Consider the following 12,454-nt stretch of genomic DNA (forward strand, 5'->3'; position numbering starts at 1 on the left):
ATGCTGTGTGCTTCTTTAATAAATAAGATATTATATATAATTAGAAATTGATTCTAGATTTGTATTTGTATCTACCCATGTCATATATATATTACACATTTAAAGTGAACTCTGCAACGTGTGGCATTGTGTTGCCTCCCTTAAGCTTACAAACATTCTATAACCTGAAACGCATAGAATATTGACACTTATCTGGAAATAAGCAATGTTTAGACGTTTGTATAAAAATCCATAATAAAATCAACGTGAACGTGATAAATTCGACGAATTATATTTGAATAACTATTCTTCTTTTAATTTAAAATGATCGACAAACTTTTATTAAACAACCAGGCAAGAATTGAATTGAACTCATCATTAAACAACCAATTAACGTATGAAAATCTGTTTTTTAAATTTCAGATCATAACCAACAAAAAGAAAATACAACAAGCGCGCATTCAAACCATCAACAAATTAGTGCAGAAAATTCGTAAACTAAAACTTTTAAACGAAAAAAAGCCCCAAAATGCAAAGATTACAAACAACCTTGAAAGAATCCCCAAGATAATGATGTGTTTGAAAAAACTGAAGACAGTTGATATCATACGGAAGATTCTCACCCTTAGCAAGAAGCCCACAGCAATCCTAACAAATGGACATGCATCAACCGATGATGTTGCCATAGCACTTCTAGCATGTAATAAGATTTTAGTTGGCATTGTTGAGGCCTTGAGAGTGCTTCTCAGTTTAAATGATGCCAATCCAGGCTGGCAGAATGAGATCTTAGAGCCTAGTAGACGTAAGAAAAAAGTAACTGAATTAAAGGACAGGAAAAAGAGCAAAAAGAAAAAGACCGACAAGACGCAGCCAAAACCTTTAGTTAAAAAACTTCCATGGAAGGAAGAAACATTGGACAGTACTCAATCAAACCAAGAACAACATAGTCTTGAGACTCCAGTGACGAAGGGATGGAAAGAAGAACCGATTGCGGATACGATTGTGGCGCCATTATCACCGGAGAATCTATTAAGTAATAAAAAGAAGAACAATCATAAGAAGACAACATTGTCAGAAGAAGAACTTAATGAACCAGATGAATCTACTATCGATAAGCCTGTGACGATAGTAGACTCATTCTTTTTCACTCAGTCTGGGTCTAACTACATGTCAACTGTGGTTGTAGATCGGGTTCAGCCAGAACCAATCCAAGATGGCCTTGTTCGTCGGGAACGAAGGGACAATAACATAAGACCAAACAGAAAAAACAACATATTCCGAAGACAAACGGAATCCAATCGAAGTGGTTTCGAAAAACGAAGCCACCCCACAAAGATTGGGAGAATAGAGAAGACACACAACTTTGGGGCAAAATCAAAATCTATTGTGGCTGATGAAAAACTCCACCCATCATGGGCTGCCAAACAGAAACTCAAGCCATCTATAACCGAATTCAAAGGACAAAAAATCACATTTGATAACGATGGAAATGATACAACAGTAAAACCATTGAAGCAGTTAAAAAAACCTGAAGTGAAAAACATATCGACCGGACCACCTCAAGACAACCTACATCCATCGTGGGCGGCAAAACAGCGACAAAAACCAGCAATTACCGAGTTCAAGGGAACTAAAATAACATTTGATGATTAATTTAAGGCATAGGGTATTTAAATAAATTCAAATAAAATCGAATTAATTATTTTAAAAAATTGACTTTCATTCACTTTTATCAGAAGTAGAACTTTGAACAATTGTCCGACTAGTTTGCCTTCACTGCTCTCGAAATCAGGTGAAATGAAATCGAAACCAACTTTGAAAATCAAGTGAAAATTGTTTTCAGGGTTTTATCTTCGAACAATTTCATAACTTCGAATACTTTTCGAAATCAAGTGAATTCTAAAAGCAAATGACAAACCTTACTTACTTAAGGTGGCGCTACAGTCCTGTGTGAACTAGGGCCTCACCCAACAAACTTCTCCATCTAGCTCGGTCCCTAGCTAGATGTCTCCAGTTTCGCGTTCCTATTTGGGTGAGGTCACTTTCCACTTGTGCGCGTCACTCGCGGTCTTCATCTACTGCGCTGTCCTGTAGGTGTGAATTCGAAAACTTTCCGGGCCGGAGCATTGGTTTCCATGCGCTCTACGTGACCTAGCCATTTTAGTCGTTGGACTTTTACCCTTCTGGCTAAGTCTACGTCGTCGCTGTACGGCTCGTCGTTCCATCTTCTCCTCCACTCCCCTTCGATGCATACGGGACCGTAGATCACACGAAGAACTTTTCTCTAGAAACGACCCAAGGTGCTTTCATCCGCTTTTGTCATAGTCCATGCTTCTGCACCGTATAGCAGAACGGGGATGATATGGGTCTTATATAGCGACACTTTGGTCCCTCGAGAGAGGACTGTTCCACTCAATTTCATTCTTAGCCCAAAGAAACAGCGGTTAGCAAGAGTTATTCTTCGTTTGATCTTAGCGCTGGTGTTGTTTTCTGCGTTTACAGCGGAGCCTAGGTAGACAAAGTCCTTGACTACCACAAAGTTACGTCAGTCGATGGTAACTTTTTGACCAAAACGTCGGTGTTGTAGGTCCTTTCTTGACGACAGCATGTACTTTGTTTTGCCCTCATTAACCGCCAAACCCATTTTTGCAGCCTCTGCCTCAATACTCACAAAAGCACCATTGACATCACGATGAGTTCTTCCGATTATGTCAATGTCATCATCATATGTTAGTAATTGGACAGACTTTTGAAAGACAAGTGCCTCTAGTGTTGACGTGTGAGCTCTGCACTTTTCTTTCAAGTACAATGTTAAAAAAATTCCATGACACCGCATCACCTTGTCTAAAACTTTTTTTGACATCGAAAGGTTTTGTTAAGTTGTTTCCAACCTTTATGATTCTCCATGGTCATCTTGCACAAACGGATGAGTTTGGCAGGGATACCAAAACTAGACATGGCTCTATACAGCTCATCCCTGTAGATGCTGTCATATGCAGCTTTGAAATAAATATAGAGATGGTGGGTGTCGATTTGGTGTTATATCTTACAGATAAGTTGGTGCATGCTCCTAACCAACTTATCTCCAGCTGCTTTAAAGAGCTCCGCAATCAAGCCATCCGCTCCAGCGGCTTTGTTAGACTTCAGCTTAGATAAGTCAATCTTTACTTCATCTAAGTCGGGAAGATGGAATTGTTGGTTTTCGTTGTCTATGTTGAATGGATCATCCTGCCTGATAGCGGAATTCGGTTCATCGTCGCCTTTATACAGTCTGCAGAAGTGGTCCTTCCATATCCTCAGCATTGACTGCGGTCCCACTATGATGTTTCCACTTTCGTCTTTTGCAGCCTTTGGTTCTAGATTTATGTACCTGTGAATTTAGTTTCACCTGTTCATACAACTTTCGAACTTAATTCCTACTTTTAAACCTCTCAACATCTTCGACCGCATGCTTCTCATGCTCTCTCTTTTTCCTTCTGAGAAGTCTGTGTTCCTCTCGCCTCTTGTGCTCATAGAGCTTAGAGAACAGCTCTTGTCCTTTTATGCAGCGCCGTTTTGCGTGCTTGTTGTTTGGCTGACTTTGCCTGTCGACATTCCTCATCTAACCAGGAGTTCTTTGTTGATGGTTGCTTGAAACCTTCTGATTGCACCTTGGCAATGTTGCAACTGATTTTCGATACACTTTGTTTTTCCCGATTATTCCACCAAAGATGTCTTCCCTTCCTAGCTTGGCATTAAAATCGGCCAGGACAATTTTAATATCGTAGCTAGGACACTGTTTTATTTAAGAGCTCAAAGAACATATCATTGGTGTTGTCATCCTTCTCTTCTGTGCGGGCGTGCGCTCATATAAAGCTAATGTTGCCGAATTTAGCCTTGATGCGAATGGTCATGAGGCGCTCGTTGATGCACCTATAGCTCAAGACTTGTTACCTAAGTCTGGCTCCAATGACGAAGCTGCATCCAAATAGGTACTGTTGGTTTTCGTGGTAGCAGTCACCATAGGATACGATTGTGGCGGCCTATCCCATCGTATTTCCTGGATAGCGGTGATGTCTGCTTTATAGAAGTCTAGGGTTTCCGCTAATTCTACGGCCGCACGTGCTCTGTTATCCGAAGCTTGTTGTCCTTAATTTGTTTTTGTAGATTGTCAACAGTAAATCCGTCCGTAACTGAATCAAACTGAAGGTGGAGCAATTTACCCAACTGCATTATATCTAGGAAGATATGGCCCACCTATAACAAACGATCTTCTATGCAGGCCAAGGCAAGACATAGCCAGGATTGTTGCGGTTTGTACCGGACATTGGCCTATAGGAGTTCATGCAGAGAAGTTGGGTATCTCTTACAACACCTTTTGCCGTAGCTGTAGTGACCAAAGAGAAAGTGAAAAGATAATCCATTTCCTCTGCAAATGTCCTGCTTTGGCAAACACCAGAATGAAATGCTTTGGAAAAGCATTCTTTCAAGAACTCGATGAGCTATCTGAGACAAAGATTAGAGACCTAATCTTGTCGCATCTTTAATGCGACAAAATGGCTCTAACATAATCGCTATGAAGCTTCTCTATCAATCTATCCCTTTTAATCAAAGGTCAAACGAGTTTTTGGTATCAAAACGGCGCACTACAGCGCTAATTGGATCTCAGGCTAGGTTGCCTTGAGATCGCCATTTCTACCTAAATCCGTCCGTATCCTTGGCTTGCTGGTGCTTCGCAACTATGATGTTTTTACGTAGCCAGAAAGCCATCCCGACGCGGCGGTGGGATATAGAGGTTGAGATCTGTTAACATTGATTTCTTTGTAGTGGTTTGGTTTTTAGTGAGTTTCGTATTGAGTTACTTAGTTCATGTTTGGTAAAGATATTAAAGTTGTTTACACGTGCATCATTATTTGGCAACACAGTCTTATTCTTCGTTGCCGTATACCGTATACGTATTGGAATTTGAATGAGATGATTCCTGATTTCACTTATTAGGTCATCGTTGTTATTTTTTTGCGATAGCTTGTTATACGGAGCAGATAAAGCCATTACTGTTGAAATGGCCTGAAGTATGCTAAATGCTTCAGCTGTAAAAAGAGAAGTGAAATTTGGTAAGATCCCAATGTTCAAAATGTACCCGTCCTCTTATGTTACTGCAAATGAAGTGTTTTCTGGATTCTTTGAGCCGTCAGTAAAATAGAATTTCCATCCTTTATCCAAAAGTGTTTTGATGTCTAAGAACAGGCCTCGGTTAACAGAGTGATTGGTGTTATTTTTTTGTACTGAAATAGTGTCATCAATCGGTTTTGATCTGATGTGCCGAGAAGGAAATGAGAGTTTGAAACTGTATTTCCGTTTTGTTGGAAGTTGATTAGTTTCAATCAAAATTAGTTTGAGAGTCTATGGAACTCATTTTACACATTTTTGATTTATTACTTGAGCAATGTAGGCATTAATTATTAAGATTCTGGAGAAAACTAGTTTTGGGACTATTTTAAAAATCTGCTTGAATACAATTCATTTTTTGCACTTTAAACTTAACACATAAAACATTCATTCCACATTTGTGTTTTTCCGAAAATCCTAAGGGTTTGAAAATTATGGTCAAATAATAAACGAAAAAACGTTGTCCCTTTTCATGTGACACGAAGTGTACTTCTAAAACCATTCTTTTCCACTATAGTATTGTAAAAAAAATGGAAAAAATATTAAATAAATACGCTTTCAATTAAAATTATTTTTTATATGTAACTTTGTTTTAAAATGCTCTATACATCAATTTTTGGTACAAAATGTCCCCGAATCTTATCAGATTGACGAAGTTTTTCTATATCTACATCGGGATATTTCTTCTGCAGTAGATCCACACTCAAGTTTGGATTCCTTCGTAGCAACATCATAACATGATTGCGAGAACGACTAAAAAAAATAATTGAATATTGTATTAATATCTATTGCAACATGGAAGAATAAATCAAAAATATACTTCTTTCCCTTCCTCTTTTCGTTGTAGAGCTTTTCACGGTAGAGTAATAAGAATTTTCGTACAGCTCGTCCTTCAAATCCAATTGGCTGTTTTCGAATCCATTTGACGTTCATGTGAGGTGGCAGGACATGTTCTTTAGCTCTGGGAAGAACAAATACATTTACTTATTAATATGTAAACATTTCGGCCTTTGAAGAACTCTTACTTGTAATAATATTTAATGCCCAAAGGATTTGCAACCAAACGTCCAGGCCGTTCACCAGTCTCTCCGGTTTCTAATAAATGATAAGCCTTGTTACGTTCTCTTACAACGGCTTCTAAATTTTCCATTGAAATTTTCACCTGAAAAAAGATTTAAGAACATTTTGATTTTTGATGTATGGATATGTCAATGGGTAATTTACTTTATCCAGTCTTTCGGGGCTTGGAAACAATTTCATTTGATCATTACACTCGTGCTCCATGGTCAGGAGCATGTTCTTTTCTTTCAACAGAACATACCACAGTTGGTGTAGGTCTGTATTTGATTTTATACGAAGTTCTTCCTTATTCCAGGCACGACCGCATTTAACTTCGTTTTCACCCCAGTTATCTTTGGAGTCAAAAAACTCCATAAGATCTCGTTTAGGAGAGCTGGTGTGAAAAGAACTTGATAGCGGAACTTGGAGCAATCGAAGATTTCTACTAAAGTGAGATGAATTAATTTAAGGCATTATTGTGAGTATTTCATAACACAAACCTGAGCTGTGTGTTATCAACATGAACGTTCATCATAGAAAACCGATTGCAAAGTGTCCCAATGACCCGACTAAGGTTTACAGACCTTGTAAGCGAAGCCATTTTAATGATTTATCAAATAAAAGGGAAAAGTTAACTTTGAGTTTTATTTTATATTAAATATTTTTAAAAATTTAATTCGATGAAGTCCCTGCCGCACATTTTTCTACTTATTCTTATGTTTTTGACACTTGACTTGACGTTGACAGTAATAAAATTCGAGATGTCATTTCAAAACCAAAAAACTGGGTTAACACCTTGAGATACTTTAGAACGAACAAAATGTGTCGCGCGTTATTCTACGCAATGTATTCCCGCGGGATCGTACTAAGTTTCCTGCAACTTGTATTTGGCAGGCAGGCATAGTGTGAGTGGAAGTAATGAAATAGCAGATTTAAATTACATTAATTAATTCGTTGGATGTTTTATTTTCTTCGATTTTGATAGATTATGAAATCTTTGGTTATTTTGTAATCTCTTGTTTGGAAAGTGTAAGAGATTATTAAAGACATTAAAAGACTACGTCAACCGAAAATTAACAGCAACTAGTTAATTCGTGTGAAAAAAACATACAAAAATCTTAAAAGTCAATAAATTGATTTAATAATGGAAAATGTTGTATCTAATAAAAAAAAATTAAAACCTAAGACCAAGATTTTCAAAACAAATTCGCAACTGTTTTGAAAATCTCGGTTCTGTTCCAAATACGTATTACGGGAATTTTTATTAGCTTATTCTTGATCAAATGGATACGTCAATAAACAAAACTGTCATATTTTGAGGTATTATAATTCTCGAAATTATGTTGAAAAACCGTTACATTCGCATACAAAAACATTTACAGTCTTATTTAATAGAATTCGCTAAACAGATGAATAGTTATACAATGCATAATAATTAATGTAGGCTCTATGTAACGTTGCGAACATTTTCATTTATACAAAATTCTGCTATACATTTTAGTTATACAATGCTTATGTCAAAAAAGTACCAAAATGTAGCAATCTATTCCATTTATCTTTTTATCATATCAGCTGTTTGTCATAACAAACAAAATATAAAAATGTGTGTTGTGGGTGGTAAAACATCCTGGAAAACTACTAAGGCTATAAAAGCATCCTTCCACCGGGTTACGAGTTGCTATATGAGATATATTGTATCTTCTGTCAGCATCCCTTTGTGGATTGAAAACAGGGAAAAGAGGAACATTAATATCCCCATCATCAAATCTTTGTTTAATTCTGCTTTCCCTAAAAATTCTTGATTCATGAGTACTGCTTCTCCAGGGCCAAACAATGTCATTAGGGATGCGTCGCATACTACTTGGGTATTTAGCGATGGGCCACCTACTTTTGGGATCCTTATGTATCCTTATGTGGGTACAGTCAATGGCCCCAACCACCTTTGGAATCTCCCGTATTTAAGAGAACTTCTTAATAGCTCTTAGCTGATCGGAAAAAGAAGACATTTTTTAATGAGCAAAGGTATTTTGGTAGCTTATGCTCTTGCCACTCGCTTACAAATTTGGCAAAACTTAGGTTGGCTTAATACGTGGATGTCTGCTCCATCGTCTTGAATCTATAAACAAATTATAAAAGGTACACATTTCAAATCAGTCTCAACATTTAGTACAAACTTACCTCGTTCCATCCACAATATCTTATTGAAGCCATTACTTGGATATCTACGAGGATGTGGCCTCCTCTTTTGTCGCTGCTGAGGTCCGAACGGATAATTCCAATTATTTGTATTTCTCTTTTGAAAATCTATATTTTTTTAAAATTATTGTGATTAGTGGAAATCTTTGTATATTAATTTGAATAGTACTATCATGGAACACAAAATTTTGGTACGAAAGGCGGACCATGGGGGCGCTGCCTGTACGAAAACTATGTGTGGAATCTAAGAGCGACTGGAGGTATACAAATATTGAAATAAATAAATAAAATAAATTACTCAAATGTAAACAAAAATCAGTCGTTGCCAACGTTACCTGAGATTTTTTTTATTCATACCTATCAATGTATAGAAGATATGCATATACAATACATTTAGTTGTATGTGTTTTAGATTTGTTAGCAGAATATTGTATTCATTTGATTTTAGATTTTCTAATTCTGTGAAATCTGAAAATTTAAAAGCAACGTTTTCAAATTTAAGTTTTGATACAATGGTACATTGCCATATTTTGAATTTTTTCATAGATAATACATTCGATGTAGGTATTTTTTAAATTTTTTTTTTTTGGTATTGTAATGTGGGCAGTGGTCAGTTAGGTATGCAGAAAAGTAAGTATTAAGGAGGTTGGTGTGTATTAAGCTGAATTGTAAGGACTTAAGTCGTTTCGTAATTGGGGTTAACTCATGACTCAAGCTAGAATTAAACAATCAACTTAAACGGTCAACGCGTTGACTCTGTGACGTCATAAAACATATAAATATTCTGTGTCAACGCACGCACCGTCAACGTTCACAGCGTCAATGCTTAAGACAAAATAATATTTATTTAAGCCAACGTTATTTTTATTTTGTTTCATATTAGGGTGAGAAAGAATGTTAAAATTGGTACAGTGTAATTATTACATAATTATTGTGTGGTTTTTAATTATTGTAGATCTACATAATTATGACGTCTATTTGACGTTAAGGAGTCAACGCATTGACCGTTTACGTTGAACTTCTAATAGTAGCTTCAGACTTTTTTCTAAACAACTGTGTTGAAATTGGAAAAATGAGAATTTATGCATGTTTACCTATTTTAAAAATATTTTCTCTATTTAGATATCCTTTTGGAGTTAAATAGGTACATGAATAAGTACGACAGTATGTGTTTAGGTTGGCAGGTTGTTGCGTAGACAAAAATGTAGGGAACTTTCTAGGGAATAATTTTTTTAAATTAATGTATTAAACCTACTATTCTTCTAACCCTCATTTTGGTTGTTTTAAAAACGGATAAATGGCTAAAGCTACACTATCTTCTTCTTGCTTCTTGCGTTCTTAGGAAAAAAGGCAAATGGTTTTGGCTTGTCAGGTGTAATTAATTATTTAAGTAATTAAGTTACAAAAATGACATTCTAATTTTAAGGAATTTAATTAAGGAATAAAGATCAAAAAACCTTAACATTGAAGAAATACACATCAAATTTCAAATCAAAATTAAATTCATTTTTTATTTCTAACTAAATCTTTGTCAATTTTAATTTTCACCTCAATTACAATTGATTTATTTCTATGGTGCTCATCATCATCATCAAATCAACTAAAAAGAGTTTTTAAATAAGTGACATTTTTTTTGGAGATAAAATCATTTTTTGTTCGTATAATTTTCTAGATGAACAATATTTTGTTTTTCAGTTTTTTTGATTTATAAAAAAAAGTTAATTGGAATTTTTCCAAAAAATATATTTGCTTGGTATCGTTCGTGAGATATTTAGGGTTTACCAAAATATTTACCCTTTTTTCAAATTACTATGTCAAAAAAACCACCAACGCAATTTTCTTGAGAGCCCCTTTTGCATCTTTTTACATTGTTATCTGTGTAACGAAATCCATATCTCTACTATTTCTTGAGCTATGGAGGACGAAAAACCGTCGCGAACGTGCACACGCAAGCACAGACAACTCTCTAAAAATCTTTTATTTCGACTCTAGGGACCTTGCAACGTCGAGAAATGTCAATATTTTCAATTTGACAAAACGGACCCATTACAATAACTTCCTGTGTTAAGTTAAAAATGTTCGCACTATTATATGCATGGTTTAAAAATATTTGTCTCATTTTAAAATGATTCGAAAAAAACCTTAATTTTTCTAATTGGCAACCACAAAAAGTTTATATTCTAATTTTTCTTCTATTTTTTGTGTGTGTTTTTTTAAATGATTTCATTGCCAATCAACCAATCAAACAATCAAAATAACAAATTATACAAAATATAAATAATAAATTATAACAATAATGTATTTTCATTGACTCCCTCGAACTTTCGCTGAATTTGTATACATTCTTCTCTATCTTCTGTTTTTTCTAATAATCTGGAAATTTATTATTTTATGTTGGAATTCTCGCTCATTTTTACTCCCACCCCAATACATTCCACATGCAAAACATGTGGAACGAATTGTTTAGGAAGTCGTAAGAAGATGTCAGGTCGAGCGTTTCTTCTTCATGATAGTACTATTCAATTATATATACAAAGTGGAAATGTAGTTTTTTATAGTTCGTTTCTTAGGCTTTTTTTATAAACGTTCCGCCTTCTCGGAGTTGGTAAAACGCGATTTAAATTATTAAAAGCATTAATAAACGAGCTAAACTGGAAAGGCATTATTATTTTCTTTTAAATTTCAATAATGGAGAGAAATCAAAATGACATTTAAAAAATAATTATAACTATAATTTCCTTATGTATGCTCTATTCAACCTCAAAACGCGTTTAGCATATTATGGGACTATGCAACCTTGCATAAGTTTTATAAATAGCATTTAATAATAATAGGTTCGTACTTCTTTTAAAACGAAGCTGGCCAGAACGTTACTTTCAATGGTGACCTTTAAAGAGACTTTTTCGTTCGTCAATTTATGAGGACCAAGACCGTGCTATTTAACGCAACTTGACGATTTTCTGGAAGATATGTGCAGGCGCATTGCCACGTTTTTGCCAATATACGGACACAAATGTTAAAAAAAAGTAATCAAAAATTTGACTACGTCCGAGCCAGTCATAGCGGTTATATGCCAAACATCATGTTTAAATTATTACACCAGTAAAATACGAATAAAGACAATTTCATGTTGAATTAAATAAATCATATGTTTTATTTATTTTCAATGTTCTATACCTCTAAAAACACCCTTTACATTTATAGTTAGTATTGCTACATTTTTTTGACTGAAAGAAATATTATTGTCATTTTGGCTGGTAAATTAAATAACTGCCTTACTCTGCTGGCTGCTTATGGGAATGAAAATAATATGTTTCTCTCCCTCCCGTGGCGACACCAACGCCAATAATGCGGAAAGTGGACGCCCTAAAAGTTTCTGCTCATGAGAGTACTATGATTTTCATATGCATACAAAGAAATTACCTATTTTACTATTCAATATTAGTTGTATTGGATGAAATCCTTGTATATGATAACCATAGTTAGGTTTTCATATAAAAAGCATACTAAGTAAATTAAAAGTATTTTTAGTACAGTATTTTCAAAGTGTTTGTGGTCCTTAAATGTTTGTTTTCAAACACAGCGACATCTAGAATTAAATTCTAAAAATTTGGTTAATGTTGGTGCTAAGCAGATAAGCAAACCTTTATTTAAAATTTTTGTTAAAAGAAATGAAGAAATTTTGTGGTTTCCGTGGTGTAGTGGTTATCACATCCGCCTAACACGCGGAAGGCCCCCGGTTCGGTCCCGGGCGGAAACATTTAATTTTTTAAATATTTATTTTAAATAGATACAAGATGTTGAATTTTGCTATTTGGTTTTCTATACGGAATTTTATATTTTAAAAGTCTTTAATAATTGGGAACATGAATAATTTTCCTAAGCGTTGAAGCTCATTTTTAGTTGAATACATGCGCAATAAACAAAATTGTAGTGTTTGGAGTTTTGACTTAAGATAATCCTCATTGGGCAATTTCAGGCATCATAAGAGACTTGAAATTAAGGCAAGTTTCTTGTTTTTGATTGGCCAGCTGCCAATTTTTTTTGGAAAGTTGACTGGAAAGTTAGTCAA

At 35.1% G+C, this 12,454-nt stretch overlaps 2 protein-coding genes and 1 non-coding gene across 3 annotated transcripts; 2 read left to right on the top strand and 1 right to left on the bottom strand.

Annotated features, from left to right (window-relative positions):
* Window positions 1-215: 215 nt before the first annotated feature.
* LOC129939167 (uncharacterized) lies at window positions 216-1,691 on the top strand. The gene is made up of 2 exons (XM_056047072.1): window positions 216-333; window positions 403-1,691. The coding sequence occupies exons 1-2, from the start codon at window positions 304-306 to the stop codon at window positions 1,630-1,632; spliced, it is 1,260 nt and encodes a 419-aa protein (XP_055903047.1). The 5' UTR covers window positions 216-303; the 3' UTR covers window positions 1,633-1,691.
* A 3,992-nt stretch (window positions 1,692-5,683) lies between these two features.
* LOC129939436 (39S ribosomal protein L47, mitochondrial) lies at window positions 5,684-6,920 on the bottom strand. Its single transcript, XM_056047449.1, is given in 7 exon segments — window positions 5,684-5,880; window positions 5,948-6,088; window positions 6,153-6,289; window positions 6,352-6,432; window positions 6,434-6,493; window positions 6,496-6,631; window positions 6,687-6,920. Coding segments are annotated over 7 exon segments (807 nt in total). The 5' UTR covers window positions 6,788-6,920; the 3' UTR covers window positions 5,684-5,729.
* A 5,149-nt stretch (window positions 6,921-12,069) lies between these two features.
* Window positions 12,070-12,142, top strand: Trnav-aac (transfer RNA valine (anticodon AAC)). The gene has a single exon. It is a non-coding gene; the product is annotated as a tRNA-Val (tRNA).
* Window positions 12,143-12,454: the final 312 nt, after the last annotated feature.

The sequence above is a fragment of the Eupeodes corollae genome, chromosome 1, assembly GCF_945859685.1.
Source record: "Eupeodes corollae chromosome 1, idEupCoro1.1, whole genome shotgun sequence".
In the NCBI taxonomy this organism is placed as follows: domain Eukaryota; kingdom Metazoa; phylum Arthropoda; class Insecta; order Diptera; family Syrphidae; genus Eupeodes; species Eupeodes corollae.

Coding starts and splice junctions, on each gene's coding strand:
- LOC129939167 (XM_056047072.1), top strand. CDS start 304: ATGATCGACAAACTTTTATTAAACAACCAG. Junction 334..402: donor AACTTTTATTAAACAACCAG/GCAAGAATTGAA, acceptor TTTAAATTTCAG/ATCATAACCAACAAAAAGAA.